The sequence below is a fragment of the Chenopodium quinoa genome, unplaced genomic scaffold (genome assembly GCF_001683475.1).
Source record: "Chenopodium quinoa cultivar QQ74 unplaced genomic scaffold, ASM168347v1, whole genome shotgun sequence".
In the NCBI taxonomy this organism is placed as follows: domain Eukaryota; kingdom Viridiplantae; phylum Streptophyta; class Magnoliopsida; order Caryophyllales; family Amaranthaceae; genus Chenopodium; species Chenopodium quinoa.
The window spans coordinates 2,336,266-2,358,369 of NW_018743616.1; the positions used below are offsets into that span (position 1 = coordinate 2,336,266).

The following is a 22,104-nucleotide window of genomic DNA, read 5'->3' on the forward strand; positions in this document are numbered from 1 at the left end:
GGATTTTCTATTTGGTACAATTGTATTTTAGACTTTTCATTTGGTACCCAATTTCATTTTGGATTCCATATGGTACCACTATATTTTTAATTTATTCTATACTGTAACATTCTATCAAACTTGTTTTGATTTTTCGATTTTGGTGCCATAAAAATTGATTGGTTTAGGTTTTAAGGGGATGTTTAAGCCCTTAAGTTTCAAATTTTAGGTCGAAATTAGCCAAAAACACTTAAAAATGCCTTGGTTAACGTGTAAGAAACATGTCTCAATTTGCATATTTTGATTTTTTTCACGCAAAAAAAATGTCCAATCAAAGTTTTGGATGTCATTATAACCTTTAAGGATCAAATTTTGAAGTCGAAATTGGGGAAAAAAAAAACCCACAAATGCCCTAAACAAATGTTTTATTTAACGGGATGTTATAGTGGTTAATAATTCGAAATTACAATCATACAATGGTATCATGTGGAATATAAAAATAAAAATTGGTACCAAATGGAAAATCTTTTTTTGTTTGAGAAAATTTATACCACTTCCAAAAATAGAACTCGAATTAAAAGTTTTTTTTGGTGCAAAACAAGAAGCTAGGCCTCGAGAAGAACTTGAATTAAAAGTGATTGAATAAATTAAAATACTCGTATAAAATAAAGAAAATTAAGTTAGAAAATAAACCACCTACGAACTTTTTTTTTTTTTTTTTTTTTTTTTTTTTTTTTTTTTTCTGAATAAATAAACCAGCTACGAACTAACAGAGTCAAAGTAGGCAAATCCCAAATTCAGAAATTCTCCATTTTACGTCTTTCTACGACCCAACTGCAAATTCGACTTTGCAAAATCGCTACAAAATTTGAATTTATCAACTATAGGTTAGATGATCTGATTTTTTCTGATTTCTGTTTCTTCAATTTCAATTTTTTGTTTGATTTTTTTTCCCTTTTTCCTGTAATTGTCCTTATATTTTTTTCGAAAATTTCCGGCAACCTCTGTTTCTGACAGCATTAAATCATCCTCTCTCTCTGTATTATTAGGTAAAAATGGTTCCTCCCCAGGAAAAAATTGCATGAAAAAAGGCCAAGAATTGCGCATTTTCAGGTCAGTTTTAAAATTCAATTGTTAATTAAATTAGAATTCTATTTTATTTTTATTATATTCATTTTTTTTAAATTCGCATGAAATTATTGTGTGATGGGTTGTGGAAATGATCAATGTTTTGTGATCATAATTAGAAGTATTACCCTGTTGGAGGTTTATTGAATTTACTTGGTAATTGGTGTAATTATTCAAGAAATTGTTCTGTTATCATAACTATGCTTTAGATTTTTAGTGAATTAGTGGGTGGATAATGTGGTAAAATAAGCTTGAACTTGGCTTCGACGAAATCGAAATTCAAGGGAAGTGTCTTAGTCTTAGCAATTTGGGTTAATATTAAGAATGTCTTACATAAACTTATTTTTATTTTATAAAATTGATAGGCTCTTTGTATTTGATGCTTTGTTGTTACTAGGAGAAAGTTATAAGATATGTGGTCATTCATTACGGTTGGTTGGTTGTGAATCCCTTGTTCCTTTCGATTTGATGCTTTATTGTTTACTAGTGCAAAATTAAAAGATATACGAAGTACTTAGTATTTCATTAAGGTTGGTTAGTTGCGAAATCCCCGGTTCTTTGAATTAGTATGTCATTAAGGTTAGTTAGTTACGAAGTACTTAGTATGTCATTAAGGTTGGTTCGGTTATTGCCTTCTATGTGAAGGTGCTATGGTGAGTTATTGTCATGTTTGGTTGGGTGCTTGGGTATGTGGTGCATTGGTGCAGCACTACGTAAAGTTATATTCTAAGGTTTGCTTTATTGTCTTGGGATTTTAATCTTGTTTAGCAAATTATTGCTGCTAAAAAGGACTTTACACTTGACTTGATTGATAGCTCTTTACGTGAGGCTTTTCTCAGTTTTTCTGTTTTCCCTTTCTGTTTTTTGTGTTTCCTCTGTGTTTCGTAACTTAGTTGGAAAGCAAGTGTTTCGCACTGAGGTGTGTGTACTTCTGTCTCCAATATCAGATGTAAGTTCAGAAAGGATTGCTATAATTTGGGTTTCTTATGAACTATGAAGGCACTGATTTAACCTAAAAAGAATGGCAGTTAAAGAAAACTATATGGAGTAGGATGTTGGAAGCAAGTTGTTAGTTCTCAATCAAACTTCATAGTCTTGATATTTTTTTATATTTTTTTTTAATATTCAACGGTCGCAAAGTCATTCCTAGTTTTTGATGACATGGCTTTAGATTGTTGAGATTTTCGTTTTTTAGTTGAGGACAAAATTAGTTGAAATTGAGTGTATTTGTTATATCAAGCTCACCATCTTAGTTTTGGTTTCTTCAAATATTGCCTTAGGTGGTGTTCTCTTCACCGAAATTCACTTATATAATCTTAGTGGCCTTGAACTTATCTTATTAGAACTTATTAGTCCTTGTTATTTGAACTTACTAATCCTTATTAGAACATATTTTAGGGGCCGTTTGGTTGAGGGTATTCATCAAAGGGAATGGGAATCAACTGCCCTCATTCCCTTTGTTGTTGTTTGTTAGGACTTTTTTCCCATTCCCTTTACCCTCTCCATTCCCCCAAATCCTTCCAAATTGATTCCCCACCCCCCCTAGGTATTTCCATTCCCATTCCTTAGCCACCACCACACCACCATACCACTACTGCCTTACCTACCCAAACCGCCGGAAAACACAGCCACCGCACCGTCACTGCTTCCCGCACCTTCACCGGCACTCCCCCGCCCCTTGCCGGCCCTCCCCGCCCCCCGCACATCTCTCCCCTCCCCCGAAAAACCTCCCTCAGCCTCGAAAAACCCTAGAAACCATTCTCTTTTCCTACCCTCGGGGTGGGGGAAGGGCGGCCGACGGGTTTTAAGGCAAGTGAGAATGGTTTCTAGGGTTTTTCGGGGGCTGAGGGAGGTTTTTCGAGGGAGGGGAAAGCTGTGCGGGGGGCAGGGAGGGCAGGGGAAGGCCGGCGAAGGGAGGCGAATGGTGAGGGAGGTGCTGCGAGTGGTTTGGTGGCTGGAAAAAGTGGAAAGTGAAGGTTTTAGGTGGTTGTATGGTGGTGGGACTGGTGGGATTGTTTTCCTTTGTTTTTTAAACAAACAACATAGAAAATTTAAGGTATTTTCGTTCCATTCCTTTTCTTTCCCTTTGTTCATTCCATTGCGATTACCACGTGTGAACCAAACGGCCCCTTAGTTTATATCATATTATTCTCTTATTGGACCTTATTAAACCTTATTTATTTATTTATTTATTTATTTTTTGATAGCATTATTAGACCTTATTGGACTTTATAATAATTTATAAAGGTCTTACATGACCTTATTGGAACATATTAGCCTTTACCTTATCTTATCTTACTTGTATCAACCTTATACTTCCTCTTCCCCCCCTAATATTGCAACAAGGGAGGTATGTACAAATTTTAAGATGAAGAGAGAGAGAGAGAGAGAACAAAGACATAGACCCATGTGATGAGGAAAGAGATAGAGAGAAAGTGTGTTAAAGTGTTGCAATATTTGCGGAACATCCTAAAATAGTAAATGTTGCAATATTAGGGAAATGGAGGAAGTATTATCTTGTCTAAAGTTGTTAGCCCTTATTTTATGCTGAAGTTATTAGCACTTATTTTATCTGAACTTAAGACACTTGAAATAAGTGAAATCAAGGTGAGGTGAACATAATCTTAATCCCTCTATTTTCTTTGTTCCCACAATTGAAATTTTCTTATAAGTGTTCAGAGTATCTTCTTATTGATTAGTAAAAAATTGGCACGTATGTGCTGCAAAACATTCTTGCCAAGTTTGCTTTTTTGAGAATTTGCGTAGAAGATTTAACCTGTAATGCTTGTCTGCTGAAGTAGTTTATAAGTTCTATTGCTAAATAAATGGTTAAGCTGTAATGCATGGAGTGATCAAATAGTCAATGCCTAAGCTACTAAATTTATGCTTTTATTGTTGGGGTATGATACTAAAAAGTACGGAATTCTCGAATCTTAATAGAAGTCTGATAAACCTCTGCGTGAATTCTTATTAGCAATACGCGTAATGATGGAGAGAAGAATCCTAAGTGTGATTTCTTTACTTGATCCACACTATATCAGATCACTTCAATTTTGTTAGATTGAATAATTGATAGAAAAGAAACATTCTCCTCACCCTCACTCAAACAGGTGACTGTGGCATGGTTTTAGGGATAGGGTTTTCTTTTGGTTATAATGATTTACGCAGTTTTTTTAAGCCTAGCCCAACTGTCCATTATAGATGTGCGACTGTAATGGTCCCAAACCCATTAGTCTATCTTGATTTGACCAAATACCCTGTGTGTGACCTTGTAGAGGCTCAATTATATTTAGAAGTAAGCCCAAAATCTTAATTGGTTTTAGCTGAAAATTGTAATCACCCAAAAAAACCAAGTAAATGATCTCCGTTACTTAACCTTAAATTTATTATATGAGTAGTTCATGCATGATTGTAAGACATCTCCAACTTTTATAGCAGGTGTGTTATATATATAGTGTCATCATGCACTGAGGTGGATCTTCTACTCCCGGCTTAAGTCTTTGGTATCATGCTTTAGAATTTTACAGACTTTTGACTAATTTCCTGCGAGGAATTAAGTAGCTAGGTTTAAGCAGTGGCTTCATCTTTTGTTTCTAGATAGCAGTCTTGGAATCAAGTATTGATAAGAAGCATCTATTCCAAAAAAAAAAAAAAAAAAAAAAAAAAAAAAAAAAACAGATAAAAAAAAGAACAAAAAAAAATTAAAGTGCATGGATGCTCCTTAGTTGAAATTATGTATTTATTGAGTTTCATTAGGTAAGACTCCCGCTGTTCCAAAATAAATGCAGTATTTGCTTTATTCGTCTGTTCGAAAATAAATGTGTTATTTCTAATTTGGGTAACTTCAACCATTTTTAATTTATTTATTTATTATTATTATTATTATTATTATTATTATTATTATTATTATTATTATTATTATTATTTCTCCCTCTTCCCATAATCCCAACTCAAAATATTGTATTATTTCTTTCTCAAAGTCCTCACTTGAATTATTATATAAAATAAATGACTCTATCACATTCTCTCTTTCACAATCATCATTGTCTTTTTATTAAAATAATTAAGCTCCACTTATACAATACATAACTCTCAGTGATGCATTTATTTTGGAACGGATATAGTATATCACTTTTCCCATCCCTATATTTGTTGGGGAATATGATTGAACAAGGGTCACAAAGATGATGGAATATGAACAACTATTGAAACCTTGGAGGCGTGAACGAAATCACTTTCCCAAAAGTGATATTTCGACCCTATAGTAACCTGGGTATCACGAAATTACTTAGAAGATACAACGAAGAACAATTGCAATTATGTGTAGTATAAAAGCAATTAAATGTAAACAAGTGTTTGTCTTATTTTGTGATGATAAAATATTATAATTATGAGCATGCAAAAATAGACAAATGAAGGAGATTACCCACTGATATCATACGCCACCTTCCTTCATATATTAGTGTATATATATCAAGAGCAAGAAAATGTTTGACACCAACCGTCATAATAATCAACACATATCCAAAATTGTAATGTTTGACTATAATTGTCATAATCAATACTTATCCAAGATTGTGTCCGATCGGGCTAGGCACCGTTTGACAATAACCGTCATTTATACTCAAGTCAAATTGTATCGTGCCCGATCGTAAGTATTTAACCTTTATTCTTGCTCTAGTCCTTTGTCTTTCTTAATTAGTCACACCTCAACCAATGCTTATTAAGAAAAATAAACATGAAATTAATCTCTAAAACTCTAAATTAATATACACCCCTGAATCCTCCCCCATTTAGAGTATTTAAACAGATTTATTGCACTAAACATCATCATCACAAAAAACAATCTTATGCATACATGAAAGTGTATAAAGACTTGAACTTTCACTTAGTATAATATACATTCCAAGAATCAATATCCAATTGGTATCGTTAACATTTGAACAAATAGCAATACGTATTAGAAACTTGAAGATATTACACACACAAGATTAAATAACTTGAATACATTATATACTTGATGTGTTTTGGCCATGTGTCCATATCTATTCATAAGTACATGAAAACTATGCCCAAATAACTTCTTGAAGCGACCAAACCTTTTACCTGTATAGGTAGATCCTTCATAAACATGCTCCTGTGACAAAGCACAATGTCAAAAGATCTATTAAGATAAACAATTTCTTTTCATCATAGAAAAACCGGACTTTACCTAGGATGAATACCAAGTTCCCAATCATCCAATAAGGAAATTAATCTTATTGAACTTAAGACCCAACGTCTTATTGGGCGCGAGTTAAGATTTCCTTATTCGTGATTATCATAGGGCTCCAATCCCAAATTGATTGCCATCCTCTTATTTACATCTCTTGCCAATGCTTTGTGAAGCAATCGACAAGATTGAAATTCGTTCGAACATAGTCAATAGTGATTACACTATCCTTGATAAGTTCTTGGATGTAACTATGCCTTACACCAATGTGCCTTGACTTACACTTGGTATATGCCTTAGCCAAGCCAAAGTTGCATTGTTATCACAATTGGTGATATTGGTTTTGGTAACAAAGGTATCTCAAATGTGAGATCCTTCAACCATTCAGCTTCTTTACCAGCCGAATGCAAAGCAATGAACTCCGATGTCATTGTGGAATCCGCAATGCAAGTTTGCTTCTTAGATGCCCATGAGATAGCATCTCCCCCATATAGGAAAACCCAACCACTTTTGGAGGAATGATCTTTGTTAGAGATCCAACTTGCATCCGAAAATCCTTCCACAACTAAGGGATATCCATTATAAGACAAACCATATTCTATGTTTTCTTCGAGTACTTTAACAAACGTCGAATTGCTTGCCAATGTAGCATACTTGGATTACTAGTATACCTACTTAGTTGACCAACTGCATAAGCATTATTCGGTCTAGTACTTGTCATGGCATACATGAAACAACCTATCACTCTTGCGTATTCAGTTGTGAAACTGCATTACCTTCATTTGGTAATAATTTTACGCTAGGATCCATAGGTGTTGAGTAAAGAGAAGTTGAATTATCATTAACATTGAACTTCTTGTGCACTTTCTCAATGTAATGAGATTGTGACAAAATCAACTTTCCTTTTTCTCTCTTTATTCTTGATGACATCCGCTTCTCCCATACCTTTCATAGAAAACTGAGAACTAAGGAAAGATTTTGTCATCTCAACTTGTGACAAATCCGTTCCAAAGATCAACATGTTATCTATGTATAGACAAATTATGACACCTTGACCGTTGTCATAAAATTTGTTATATATACACTTGTCTGAATTGTTTAACTTGAATCCATTAGACAACACAACCTCATCAAACTTTTGATGTCATTGCTTAGGTGCTTGCTTAAGCCCATACAAAGATTTAATCAACTTGCAAACTTTTCCTTTTTGGCCATCCACAACAAACCCTTTCGGTTGTCGCATGTAAACCTCTTCCTCTAGATCTATCAAGATTATGGGTAGCCGCAAGAGCTATCAACAACCTTATAGTTGAGATTTTAGCCACAGGTGCATATGTATCGAAATAATCCTCAATCTACAATATTGTTATTCATGTATTGTTGGTTAAAAAATGGGAATTTTTGTTCAATATGTAAAGTAGCTTGATTTGTTGTTTTAGGGCTTGTTTAGTAGGTGGTAATAAATGGGAAGAAAATGCTTTTGTATGTAAATTTGTAAGGAAAGTCCTATGTCGATGCCCATGTTAATGGTACTTACCCCAAAATATTTTAAATAGTAATGAAGATTTATGAAGAAGCATGTTTGGGATGAGGTTGCATTACCATAAATATTGACCTGATACTTTCTTGCATACTCACACACAAAGCCATTTCATTAATGCCATTATTGCCACCTACCAAACGGGTCATACGCCTATAAGGGTAATACTTCATTAGAATGGTGTGTTTTTAAGGAGGGCATGAATGGATTCCACCAAATATCTAGATTTTATTATTCATGTTTGCTTAGTGTTTTTACTTCATAATTGCATTCTTGTAGTATATCAGAGCTTTCCTTACTTCTATGGTTGCTTTAGTGACTTTTCTCATCCGACTTTTAAAGCTAGTAACTTATAACCATAAAAAAAAATTATGTGGACTTCATTAGAAAGGACATATTAAATGTGTTTTGTTTCTTATCTAAATTTAGATGGCACCAAAGAAGAAAAGAGACAATGAAGTTGGGGGAAAAGATTTGAGTCGGGCTAATTGGTCCAAAGAAAATTTACACCTATTTTGTGATTTGTGTATCAAATATGCTGAAAGAGGAAAGGGAAAACATGGTGCTATGATGTGTCGAAGAATGCCATGGAAAACACTCGAAGTAGAGTTTCGAAAAAGGACAAATTTAGCCTACGATAGGAACAAACTTAAAAACAAGTGGGATTGGATGAGAAGTAGATGGAGCCTTTGGAAAGCATTGAAAGGAGAAGAAATGGGTTTAGACTGGGATCATGAAAAAGGAACTATAACTGCTAGTGAGGATTGGTGGAAGAAAAAGATTGAGGTTAGTTCCTTTACCATTACTTGTTTAATTTAATCACTTCAATTTTTGAGAATTAGTGAAATAAGTTGAATTTTGATTCCATTAACCTTTCTTTAAAGGAAAATATGCATTTCAGAGCATTTAAAGATGAAGGGATTGAACCCGAACTTGAAAACAAGATGGAACAACTCTTTGGAGTTTCAGTTGATCAAGGAATGTATAGTCATACTCCGGTCATCGACTGTTCCCAAGGTGTTCAATGTGAAAAGGAAGCAGTTCCTATTACTTCACCCCCAAGTTTGAATGTCGGTGATGCACCATACAACTGTGATGATGAAATAAGTGAGAATAATGCTTTTAACTGCAGCCTAGATGATATGGAACAACAAGAACCTCATAATGACCATACCCCAATTCCTTCTCCAACTCCCCTTCAATGTAGAGGACAGGGAAGCGGAAGCGGTAGCAAAAGAGCTTTTGAGAATGGTGCTTCAGAAAGTCATAAGAGCTGTAGGACTGAACTTGCCACAGCAGTAGGTGCTAGAATGCTGATGGAGAAGCTTGATTCTATGGGGAAAGCTGCTACTGATAGGAATATTAAAGTTATGGAGTTAATGAGTCTTGAAGCACGTAAGTTGGTTGATTCTTCTCATACACTCGTTGAATCTCTAGCAAAGATAGTGTCTATGCCCGGCTTAGTCCCTGGTAGCCCTGAATTCTGCTTTGCATGCACCTTGATTGAGGATCCTCAAAAGAGGACAATTCTTCATGGCATACCGGATGACTACTCAAGACTTCAATGGATAAAGTTCTTGTACGAGGAGCATAGGAATAAATAAAAATCCAACCAAATTTATTTGACTTAATAGTTAGTTCTTTTCTTATACTTCATATAGTTAGTATAGTCAATTGTGAAACTGATTCATGAAGATTGAAGTCATAGATTCATTGTTTGCCGCTCACTTAAGCTGTGGTAATTTTGCTTACAATTAGCTTGTCCAAATTATAGATTGTAAATCAGATCTAGAAGATGACTACCAGTAGTGTTAATACAAGGACATTTTTTATTGTTGCTGAGTATATAGTATAGTTTGGTTGTCAAATGCAACCTTATGGATTTGCATTGTAAATTGTTCTCTTAAGATTCTGATATAGGTTAATTTCATGCATACTTTATTGTGTTTAATCATGTTTGAAGAGCAATGAAGTCCTTTGTAGGCACCGAGATGACAATGAATTTTCGAACTTGATCGTTTAAGCATTCAGTTATACATCTTATTTATTTGTCATTTTACACTAGAATAATTATAAGTAGTTATATTAGCTATGTTTTATCAAACTTAGTTTATAAATTATAAACTGATCAAATTGGTTAACTATACAACTAATGCAATCATGCCTTCTACTAGAAAGTTGAAAGGAAAGCACCATTTTTTTTTTTTTTTGTTATTTTTTTTTTCTTATATTCAACACCGTTTAAACGCAACTATTAGTGGTCAGGTAAACATAAACTCTACTTACAGTCTATGATAGTCTGAATTCTTAAACTGTTTGTAAGATAAAATAATGCAACTGTTGAAGTTAGACATAACTAGTTACTCTCTACAAATGCTTTCTTTTCATTGTGCAAGGACTTAGCGTCATGAAATAAAATCGAAGCATAAGTCAAGTGATTGCTTCAAACTCGTTCAATACTTGTAAATGTACAAAGTATACACTCATTAAAACTTCTGTAAGAAGAGCAGCTGGACATGGAGATTTTTCTCCGAATTATGTGATTCAACTACTATTGCGGTTCAACCAGCTACTCATATATACATTAAGGTATGTGTATAAATGAGGATGAAAGTAAAAAAAAAAAAAAAAAGTTGATGGTAGAAAAGGAAACCCAAAGAATAAAATTCAAATCTGTGTGAAGCTATACAGTGTTTGATGGGTTCACCTTCTTCATCAGGGATGTGTAGAAGCTAAACGAGATTTCCACTCTTGTATGGCGGTAAGCAAGGTCATGTTGGGAGTAAGATTAAAATGAGTCATTTTTTGCTTAGTCACAGGAGAAATGTCATGCCTTTCGAGCCATGCTTCTATTGCTCTACGCTCATATGTAAATCCATCTGCTGCAACATGTGGATCATCCATAATTTCCTGCAACATGACATAGAAGGCTCAATGATGATCTAATACGGAGTATATAGCTGTTTTGTTAGAGTGCTTGAGCTTGAAAATGTTGCTCTATTAGCTATCAGCTCGTTGCTCCTGTCAATGGATGCTGTTGAGAATTCAGAAGACTACTGTCTCAGACCATTTTATAGTTAGGGGTATCTGAGAAGGGACGCCCCACTTAAGTGTGCTTACAGTCAGAGTTTTCTAACAAAGTTCTGCTAAGTATCTAGCATTAATCAAAGCTTTTATATCAACCAGAAAATAAAAAGGAAATTCGGAAAATAAATCTTACATGAAGAATAGGGCAGAAGTAGTGACTGGGTGCAAAAATACTGTTTCGTTCAACTTTCATACTAGCATCGGCAACATCAGCAAGTTTCCTCAGAACCGGAAGGACAACTGTTTCAAGATCTGGTCTATCTCTGCATCTGAGCTTACAACACTCTAATGCAAGCTTAGTCAATTCCTCTACCTCTGCAAGTGGCCAGTCCTTGATGGAATCATCTAGTATGTATGGCAAAGAACCACTAGCAATCGCATTCTCCATGACCAATAAAAGCCCATTTGGACTTCGAGCTGTTAATAACTGGAGAAGTATTATCCCAAAAGAGTACAGGTCTGATTTTGGTCTGACAGTACCAGTTCTTTGATATTCTGGATCGATATAGTATAGGGTTCCGGCAAGCAAGGAGTTACCAAACATTGTAACTGAATCTGGAATGTTATCAGATACAAGTTTGGCTAACCCAACATCACTGATTTTAGTCACATAGTTTCTTCCTAACAAGATATTCCCTGGTTTAAGATCACGGTGCACAATAGGTTCAGGTTTTCTGCGGTGTAAGAATGCAAGACCACAAGCAATTTCAAAGGCTATACGGAATCTAGCAAACCAAGGAAGAGGTGCTCTTCCTTTTTGGCGGAAAATAAGCTCTTCTAAGCTTCCGTTTTCCATGTACTCATACACAAGACAACCCATTTCAGAACATACTCCAAGTAGTAACACAATGTTTGGATGGCATAGTTGGCTCAAAATTCTGATCTGCAGAAGATTATTCAGAACACCATGAGACTTTGCAGAGGTAACCGGTATATATAAAGGAGTTTATGCAAAAACATTCGAAAATTTAAAGGTGATGTAAAACTGAAGTTAAGTTTCTGAGAAGATATGAAAATAGGTAAGGGCAATCCATGAAGGTGGAAATTTTGACCTTTTACAAACCCAAAAGAAGTTTATATAAGGTGTTTATTTTCTCTCATCTTCTCTAATATGGTGCACAACAAAAGTGAAGACGTACCTCTCTGAGAAACTCTTCCTTCTTGTCAGTTGCATCATGCTCAAGCACCTTTATTGCAACCGGTGTGTGATCAAGCGTACCTCTGTAAACTTTACCATATCCACCTTCACCAATAATTTTCTTCTCCGAAAAGTCTTCTGTAGCCACTCTAATCTCATCTGGTGTGTACCTTCTAATTCTCCTTTCATTTGAAATGAGTGCATCAACGATTTTTTGTCTTTCTTTGAACTCTTTCAAAGCATTGAGTTCTGCTATCTGCCGTTCATAAGATTCTTTGGCTAGCAAGTTTTTAGCTGCTTGGGCATCTTTTTCAGCTCGCAAGAGCTTCATTTTTTCTTGCTCAGCAATTTTCTTCATAGTTTCTTCTCGTTCTGTAGCAGCATTTATCTTCTCTGCTTCCACAACACATTCTGAGGAGAGAATTCGTACCTGCAAATTTTAGCACATAATCAATTTCCCCTGATGAGTGCGGTACTAAGACTTACAGCTTTTTAACACGGCTTAGTCTCCGTATAAATTTAGAAGTGCAAAGTTAAATATCAGAGGCCAAATAAAAGGTTGCTCATCCAGCCCAGCGGATCCATTGTTTATGCGGCAGTGCGATGGAGCTGAAAAACGTAAGCCCCTTTTTTTGCGCAACGCAATAAAGAAGTCTAACAGTTTCTCTCGGCATCTGTCTTTTCTTTTTTATTTTTAGTCATTGACCTTATATCTAAAAGAAGGGGGGTCTGCGCCTCCTTCTCATGATGCAACTCACTGTCTGGTTGGGCTTGCACCCTAGGCACCCATTTCTCTTGTGCTTTCTTCTTTCTCTCAACTGGTTTACTCACACCACAGTCATGACCAGCCAGTGGTCGCTGTCGCTTGATTTTCATACTAGATTCCGTAACTGTAAATATAAGACTAGCCTAAGTTCACTCTCCTAGCCTTTAACCAACGATAGGCCGTAAGGAAGAGGATCGGAGGACTTACGATGGAAGAAGTATGTAACTGCTGTGTCAAAAATCAGACTCCTACCTTCTTTTGAGCATGGACTAGATCTTCACAAGCTCGATTATACAAAGCCAGGGTAGTCTGTAACTCTAATCGCAGTTGTTCTACATCATTATGCAAGTCAAACTGCAACAAATTGACAGTAAAAATATACAGTATGAGAGCAGTTCAGAAGAATCTTGAGAACAAAAGGCTGCAGAAGAAAGACACTAACAAGTAACAACTATCCCGAGAAGAATCACACAAAAACACACCTGCTCATAAGACACAAGAGTATCAGAAGTGGACATCTGTCCGACTGAGGAAGCATCCGTATAGGCAGAAGTCGTGGAGCTATGACTAGTATTGCTTCGAGCATTGATATCATTACTGTAAGACCCTTGACGTACATCTGTTAAAGAGATCGATTGACTAAATTCTGATTGTGAGAATCCTGTACTAGGCTCAACTGAAGAGGAAGAGTGTAGAGGTGTCTGCCCTGTCGTCACCACTATAGGTAATTTATTGCCACCAGTTTCTGTTGACACAGTCTGATTTCAGTTAAAATTACTGCTGGAGAATAACAGTCACCCTAGCATTTTCGTAATAAAAAGAAGTAAACATATACCGTTTGTGGTCATTGAACTAGCGACTTTAGTCTTCACTCTTCGTTTGGATACAACAAATATATCACAGGTATCAGGTGCATTTTTTAGCACAAGTTGTGGTATTCCATGGCCTTTTATTCTCCTGACAATCAAAATGTTCGAAATTGTTATCTTAAAGAACATACAGAAAGGAGCATTTTAATGCACAATGTAACTCAGATGTTGATGACAGCAAAATTGCATCGAAATGCTGTAACTCTGGACCTGAGTGTTATATGAGCTAAGATCACTAATTGATTCTGAAGCCATGTTTACCTCCAAAAGCGATTCAATGATTCAGATCCCAGAACTAAGCTTCTGACATTCGCCTCCATTATATAGTTGACAAGTCCAGCAGCAATATTGTCATACTCTATCAGCAAAGTCTCAAACTGCATCTGAAAGATATGAGTTTAACATTGTTATGCTAATGGATATGTCACAACTTAACATGTACTACATAATGGATTGTTTATTACTCCGTATATACTTCCTCCGTTTTGAATTAATACAGACATTGTCCTGTTGTTCAGGACATGCTTAGATCGAAGATAATGCATAATATTAATTAAGCGGGTTACAGGAGACAAAATAAAGAGTAGAGTGATAGAAGGAGACTAGGAAACACGTACTACCTCGCCTGGTTTATAGAGTCTTCTGTATTGTAGGAAAACTGCTTGAGATTTTTCTCTAACATCCTCCATGTATTTTGCCACAACTTTTGTGTCTAACTCTGTGATTGGGATACTATTTCCGGCTGAATATGAAGTAAAATAATCAGCAAGAAATTAAGAAATACTTCTAATTTTTGTTCAAGTGCAAGTGTTAGAATCTGGGACTCCAAATGCATTTTATAAGAATCCAATCAATCCATAGCTTTTCTAAAATTAGAATCTGGGACTCCAAATGCATTTTATAAGAATCCAATCAATCCATAGCTTTTCTAGAATTTTTGAGTACTCTGTCTGTCCCTTTTTATTTGCGACATATTTCTTTTGAGCCTTTTGGTTTTTTATTTGCCACATTTTCATATGAGTTATCATCTTTATTTTTTCTCTAAAACTTGAACTTACATTCACCCACTTGGCCACTTATTTCACTTGATGTGGGGGCTTAGTGGGGGCTTTTCTGTAATTTCACTTGATGTAGCATATAAATTGGGACATAGAGTTTTTTTAATAATACAAAAAAAGTTCGAAAATGTCAATTACAACAATGCCCCCTACAACATATCCATGTGAAATGCGTCATTGTATGTGATGCGGGAGAAAGAAAAATCTCACACAAAAAAAAAAAAAAAAAAAAAAAAAAAAAAAAAAAAATCATATCATCTAAAGAGGAAAAAAGCATTATTTTGGAAAAAAAAAAACAGAGGAAATGCTCTATAGTCTTCAACCAACTCTTCATACATATGAAAAGCTATGAGTAGAAATATAATTTATGTAAGAATTATAATGAAAATGTGTTGATCGCAAATATACAAATTACAATATTTAGTTTTACATATCAAAAGCCAAGTTTGAGAATTGCAACAAATGATAAGAAATAGTCAATAATAAAGGTTTTGACAATATAATATTTTGGTTTTGTATAGAAATTCTCAAATGATCTACAAAATTTGATGCACAGCTAAAAAAAAATTTGGTTAAATTTTGGTACAAAAATTAGTTTGGATCACGTTGACGTAAACCCATCAACCACATAAATCCAAAAAAAAAAAAAAAAAAATCTTCTAATTGATAATAAGTAATAAATAATGGTAGATTAAGATTAATTAAATTAATAAATACGTTCATTTCATATTTTGATGAGAGGGAGAGAGGCATTACATGGAGTTGGGATGTGGGTGATGGTAGGCATGACATGAACTAGAACAAAGTGATCAGCTTGAGACAAGAGATTTTCGACCGCCCATTTAACAGCGCGTTTGCTTCCATTGCCTCCACCGTGACCACCGATGTCTACAGCCACCGCGATGGTGGTCATGGGCGCTAGCTAGTTTATCTCTTTGCCTATAGAAGGATGGCTGCTATATACGGTGGCCGATTTTCTTCAGCCTTAAGGTGACCCTTGTAAGAGTTCACTCTTTTAATTACAAAATATGCAGTTTTGTTTAGAGACGAAATGAGGGATGAGAGGGGCACGTAATAATGCAATAGGGGTCGTTTGACTTTTATCAAATGGACATATATGATATTATATCACAAATATAAAGATTTGGGATTTTGGCTCTAGGATGTAAAGCCTTTATACATGGTCTTATTGGTCTTATGATTCGTTTCCTTTTATATATTAGTGCTTGAAAAACAGTTTTAATTAGGGAAGAAAGACTTGCAATAATTTATGTTAACCGATTTCAAAAATATAGAGAATCGCCTCTTAAGTTTAATAAATTGTATCAGTTTCACATAAAATGTAGTTGACTTCTAAAAATCTCACTTTAAAAGAATTTTAAGGGAATGGGGAAGAGGAAATGATCTTTTGATTTTCTAAGTGACCTAAAATTTGGGGGTCTTCAAAAAAAAAAAAAAAAAAAAAAAAAACCGGTCTGGACCTAATTAAACTGGATGACCCACCTCGGATTGAACTAATTATTTCGGCCTGGTCTTCAAGTCGAGAAATTTAAAAAAAAAAAAAAAAGGTCTTCGGTCTGATCCGGTCCAGAACTCCTTAAAAATCGGTCTTGGACCGAACATGTTTTATTATTTTTAATTTTGAATAAAAGCTATATAATGCTTAATTTATACCTTTAATATGATAGAAATATTATTATTTTATGTTAAACTTTCAAAATTGATAATAACTAATCATTTTTGTTATGTTAATGTTTTTCACTTTTTCATAATGCTATAAACATTGAAAATATTTGGTATTGAACAAGTGTGGGTAAATTAATGTCCTGCACAGATTTCCTCCTATGTACTATCAGACTCTTTGTCTCTTGATTAATATATTAGCTCGACTTTAAGCTAAAAAAAATAAAAAATAAATAAAAAAGGATTTTTTCACTAGGATAAGGCAGCATAATTCAATTAATAATAATAACTATATACTAAAGGGCGAAATCAAGAATGACACATGTCATTTTCTAGTTGAAAAATCTTCCCGCCTTTTTCGCTTCCTTTTTTTTTTTTTAATGCCAAATCTTCATATTTTTTTTTTGGTGATTATATATGAAATATATTCTCCTTCAAAAAAAAGTATATTCTATATTTTATTCAACAAAAAATATTTTAACATATTTTTCATATATTTTATATTAGGTATTTCTATAAAAATACAAATATATACTACGTAAGGTAATATATTAGAATATACTATCATTCAACTTTGTATATTTTCTTTGAAAGTTTTTTTTGCTCCAAATGGGGTTGACACTTAGCTTAGATAGTATATAGTTATTGATTTATTTATAATAATAATAACACTGTTATTCAATAACTATAAATAAAAATTGATCATTAACCATCACCATGAAAAAAGGAAAAAACGTTAATTAAATTTGTACTTGTATAAAACATTGTGCCAATCAAAGTATTCCAACAAAATAGGGACGGATGGGGTATATAAGTACATTGCACAGGTAGTAATTAACATAACTTAAATAAAAACCTATAATCATTAAATTTCTTACATTTTTTAAAACGTTTAACAATTATAAATAACTTTTGACATCAAAATACATATAGTATTCAAGGTTTTTTTTTTCCTTATTTTTCTTATTTTGTTTCAATTGAAAACATGGGTTTTTTTTTGGGGGGAGGGGGGGGGGGGGAAATTATTGTTAAATTAACACTGTAATTCTGATGAAAAAAAACATTGTACTTCATCTGTTTTTCATTTATTGCATCGTGGGTGATTTCACGCTTGCCAACGCATTACTTTGGCTATTTATATCTTTAATTATACTTTTGTAAAAATTATAAAAAGTTGATATTTGAAAATTATATTTCGAGACGAATTGAATATAATTAGATCCCACATGACTATATTTTTCCTTACGGATAAATCACAAAAGATGGTCAAAGAAGATTATGTGAATAGTGTAAAAGTCCTTATGGTGCAATAAAAGATAAACAGAGGAAGTATATAATTAATAATTAGGTTAAGTAAAAAAGCGCATTGCACGAGACTTAAGCTAGTATTCAATACGAGGAGATACCTTTTGTATCTAATTTAGTGCATCATACATCCCGCAATATTTGCAGAAGTATGATGTTAAGATAATTGTATTTGCCACAAATTAACACATATATTATGAGAAAGTAGTTTAGCAAATAACATCAACTTTAATGGAATTAACTTATATAGTTAAATGATTTTTTTTACTATTTAGTTATACTCTCAGTCTTACCTTGGATAATATGCAGTTTGCTAACAAGTAAAAAGATAGTACTCCCATTAGATAGTTTATTGGCATTATTAAACCTTCTTATGGTATTATTAAGCCTTCCAATGACACACATATATTGTTCTAAATTTCTAATAGTACAATTAAATATGTAAATAATACATACTACTCTATGGTCTAATAATGTCAACAATTTTTCAATGGTACTAAATATCTTCATTGTATCACAAAAAAAATACCATTAGAACCCCAATGACCTCTTTCGATCTCTCTCTTCTGCCAATTATTTCTTCAAAATATCGTGTAAAAAGACAACACTAACCGATATGTATGATGCTCACACAAATTGAGTATGTTACCAGAATTGCTCTAGATATAATTAACATGCATTGTGTTTTGCATAAAAAATAACATGTAAGTATGTAACAATAGTTAGTGTAAGACAACGATCGAGATAAAAATTATTCACCTAGTTAATTTCTTTGTTTTTTTGACGGGTAGTTAATTTCAATAAACTACTCTATCAAATTATCATTAATCGACAATTGATTTCGAGATGAAACATTAATAAATCTTGTAATTACGTAGTCCAACTTTTCTAGTTATAATTTTGCCATTAAATTAAATATGCATGCCTAAAGCATAAGACATTTTGAAACCATCTCACTTTTGAAAATTTCATGTAAATACTTAATAGCTAGTTAAATTTTTTGGCTTTATGTGAGATTATTACGCCGCATTGTATTGAGGTGGAAAATAAAATTATTATTTTTTATGCAAGAAAATAAAATTATTATTATTACTTAAATTTGTCCTACCATACTTATTTTAAGTGCCTTGTGTCACAAAAAATATATTAAGTACCTAATAATGTTATTATATTAAGTCATTTTTGTTTATTCCCCCTGAAAAGTGCTAGTATTGATTCAACATTAAACTTCCAAACATATAGAAAACTTTAGAAAATAAATATTAGGTAGGTCCAAGATTTTATTTAATTATAGGTTGATGCAATGGACCAAGAATATACGTATACTATAAGTATTATTTAATAGTTTAATACTCATAATTAATTGCGATTTTATTTAGGCAGCAGGCTTCATAGAATCCCGAATCGAGCATGAAGAATGCGGGGAATATGCTGTGGAGATTATCCTCGAAAGCTACCATCATTTTTAACTCATTTTTGGGTCTAATAATCATTTAGTTTGATTTTATTTATTTATTTATTGTGCTTATTGCTTACGGCATATGAGATTGACATTTACAATGCCTTTACCTTTTCGGCTGAAGGTTTTAATAGAGTATATAAATCAATTACGAGTTTCAATCATCAGCTTAAACTTTTTGGCTGAGATAGTCATTTAACATGGTATCAGAGCTAACGTGATACAAAGGTCGAGGGTTTGAATCCCATCCACCCCTCCTTTTAAGGTGGAATATTAAGCACTGGGTATCCTATGCTACATCCACACTTCACTTTTCAGACCACTTTATCTCAAATAAGGTAAAGAGAACATAGCCTGAGTCTACACTTTAGAATTTAATATTTATCACAGATTATTTTTATTTGAGGTTCTATATATAGTAGTTTTACCTTCTTAATCACATCCCTTTGATTGTTCTGTTCACCTCTATATGTTACTTATTTGAACTTGTTGATCATGACTTCTCAAAACTACTATAAATTTATTGGAATTAAAATTGAATTTATTATAATTGCAAATAAAGGTTGTTATATACACCCAGATAAGCTAAAATTGAATAGAATTTTTTGTTACAAAAATTGAACTTATTTACCGTAAACTTAACATACATATTTAAAGACTTATTATCGCATATTGAACTAAACTTCTCTAAACTCACTTTTCCCTAAGTATGAAAACAAACCTAAGACCAATTATCAAAATTCTTATTATTTTTGTTTGTAGTGTGCTTTTGACTACAAGTAAAGAATATTTTTAGGCCTTTACTCCCCCAACTAAATCTACACTTCAAGAAACTTTGTATAAGAATAATTTTTGCTAATAGAAAAGACTCAAAGGAGAAATAATTTTGGATTAATATGATGGCAATGATTAATAGTAGTATATGGGTAATGTCAACTACATAGAATCGTTGCACTACCAACCATAAAAAAATACAAAGTATTACAAGATATTGAATATTTATATGGTTTGACCAAGTCAATTAGGTTTACTACTTCCATTAATCTGAATGCATGTCTCCATTCTGTCAGACAGATACTATTGGTGAAGCAAGAAGATTACAAAATTTCAAAGATTATAACTTGTAACTGGCTAACTAGCAATATAGCTGGAAAAATATCCTTGAAAAAGAACTATCTTCCACATTCATGAATGTGATCATGATGCAGTCACAATTCACAAAATAATGTTTTTTTTATTCTGAAAGGAAACAAATTTAATTTATGGTCTTTTTCTCACAAAGATAGACCAAGTTTTGGCACAAATATTGATAATTTTTAGTATATATAATAGTTAAATTAGATTCATTTAAATCTTTGTACATGTTTAGCATAAAATATTTTGCAATGGTCGTACAATACATTAAAGTAATTGGTAATGTCCAACATAACGTATGGTCATAGACGTTTAATAATTAAGATGTTTTTAATAGGTAATGTCTTATTTGTATTTAGGTAAATTCCTTAAACACAAACAAGATTAAATGAACTTGGTCTATCTTTGTGCCAAAACTTGGTCTATCGTATTATATAAAAAATGAACTTGGTCTTCATCTTTCTATTTTGGTAAATTCCTTGTACATAAATAAGGTTTAAATTTCAATCTAAAGTATTGCTCTTATGTGAACTAATTTGTATTGCTTAGATTTGATATGAATACACTTATTGTTAGAATATGTTATATTTTGCCTTAAATAATATATTTTGAATATATATTCTATTTTATATTGTATCTTTGTATTTATAGCTAGTATATATTTAGGCTCCTTTTTGTAAGCTTTTAGTATCAATCTTTGTGTAGCTGATCTCCTAATTCTTAGCGGTCAGTAGTTACACTCACGCATATGATTAGCAAAATATTTGCCTAACTAATTGCTTGTATTTTGTTATGATAATAGACGGCAAGGTTTCATGAAAAGACTCGAAAAGTAAATTCCTTCACTTATACGCATATGTTATGATAATAAGATAATTGATTAGAATATATTTTGAATATATTTTATTATAGTGTATATATCATATTTGTTAAGCTACAAATATATACACCAAATAATACAAGAGTATAATAAGATAATTAATTAGCTTACAATTATGGAAACTACCTAGCTGATAGTAAGGAGATAAATACAAACTTAACAAATACGATATATATATATATATATATATATATATATATATATATATATATATATATATATATATATATATATATATATATATATATATATATATATATATATATATATATATATATATATATATATATATATATACTATAATAGAATATATTCAAAATATAGTCTAACAGACACCCTTCTTGGTCCTTACCATACAAAGATTTGACTAATCCAAGTTATAATAAGAAAGTAATTTAACATAAAGTAACAAAATTAGAGCGTGAATAAATTTGTAAATCCAAAATGACATACGGTCGTAAGCAATAATTAATAGAGATGTGCATCTCAGGTAATGTTCTATTATTATTTAGGTGAATACCTTATACAAAAACAGGATTTAAAATTTCATCTTCATATTTTTTAGATCAATTTTATCCATAAATGAAGAACCTTGAAGAACGTTAAAGTAGAATGAAGAACAATTTTTTGATTTTAGTTCACATAAGAGCAGTACTTTAGATTGTACATAAATAAGGTTTAAAATACAAATTAGTTTGGTAAATTCCTTGTACATAAATAAGGTTTAAATTTCAATCTTCGTTTTTTGGGATCAAACAAGGGAATACAAAAAAAAAATAATTTCTCTAAAAGTGAATGTTGTAGGTAGTTAATCTAATATTGAAGTATATGCATACAGAAATCAAACCACAATAGTAGATATATAT

At 32.7% G+C, this 22,104-nt stretch overlaps 2 protein-coding genes across 2 annotated transcripts; one reads left to right on the plus strand and one right to left on the minus strand.

Moving 5' to 3' along the window:
- The first annotated feature begins 695 nt into the window (after positions 1-695).
- Positions 696-9,827, plus strand: LOC110683039. Its single transcript, XM_021859376.1, has 4 exons — positions 696-866; positions 1,029-1,092; positions 8,289-8,645; positions 8,744-9,827. The coding sequence occupies exons 3-4, from the start codon at positions 8,289-8,291 to the stop codon at positions 9,461-9,463; spliced, it is 1,077 nt and encodes a 358-aa protein (XP_021715068.1). The 5' UTR covers positions 696-866; positions 1,029-1,092; the 3' UTR covers positions 9,464-9,827.
- Positions 9,828-10,267: 440 nt separating this feature from the next.
- Positions 10,268-15,947, minus strand: LOC110683038 (U-box domain-containing protein 34-like). Its single transcript, XM_021859375.1, has 9 exons — positions 15,534-15,947; positions 14,340-14,461; positions 13,981-14,102; positions 13,686-13,807; positions 13,333-13,595; positions 13,103-13,204; positions 12,086-12,514; positions 11,080-11,829; positions 10,268-10,769 (listed from the first exon to the last, which is right to left on the minus strand). The coding sequence occupies exons 1-9, from the start codon at positions 15,688-15,690 to the stop codon at positions 10,575-10,577; spliced, it is 2,262 nt and encodes a 753-aa protein (XP_021715067.1). The 5' UTR covers positions 15,691-15,947; the 3' UTR covers positions 10,268-10,574.
- Positions 15,948-22,104: the final 6,157 nt, after the last annotated feature.

What these genes read in the sequence shown, in the direction of transcription:
- LOC110683039 (XM_021859376.1), top strand. Translation starts at nt 8,289, where the DNA reads ATGGCACCAAAGAAGAAAAGAGACAATGAAGTTGGGGGAAAAGATTTG. An exon ending in GGTGGAAGAAAAAGATTGAG is followed by an intron (nt 8,646 to 8,743) that starts GTTAGTTCCTTT and finishes CTTTCTTTAAAG; the next exon opens with GAAAATATGCATTTCAGAGC.
- LOC110683038 (XM_021859375.1), bottom strand. Translation starts at nt 15,690, where the DNA reads ATGACCACCATCGCGGTGGCTGTAGACATCGGTGGTCACGGTGGAGGC. An exon ending in GACTCTATAAACCAGGCGAG is followed by an intron (nt 14,103 to 14,339) that starts GTAGTACGTGTT and finishes CATATCTTTCAG; the next exon opens with ATGCAGTTTGAGACTTTGCT. An exon ending in ACTTCTGCCCTATTCTTCAT is followed by an intron (nt 10,770 to 11,079) that starts GTAAGATTTATT and finishes GTCATGTTGCAG; the next exon opens with GAAATTATGGATGATCCACA.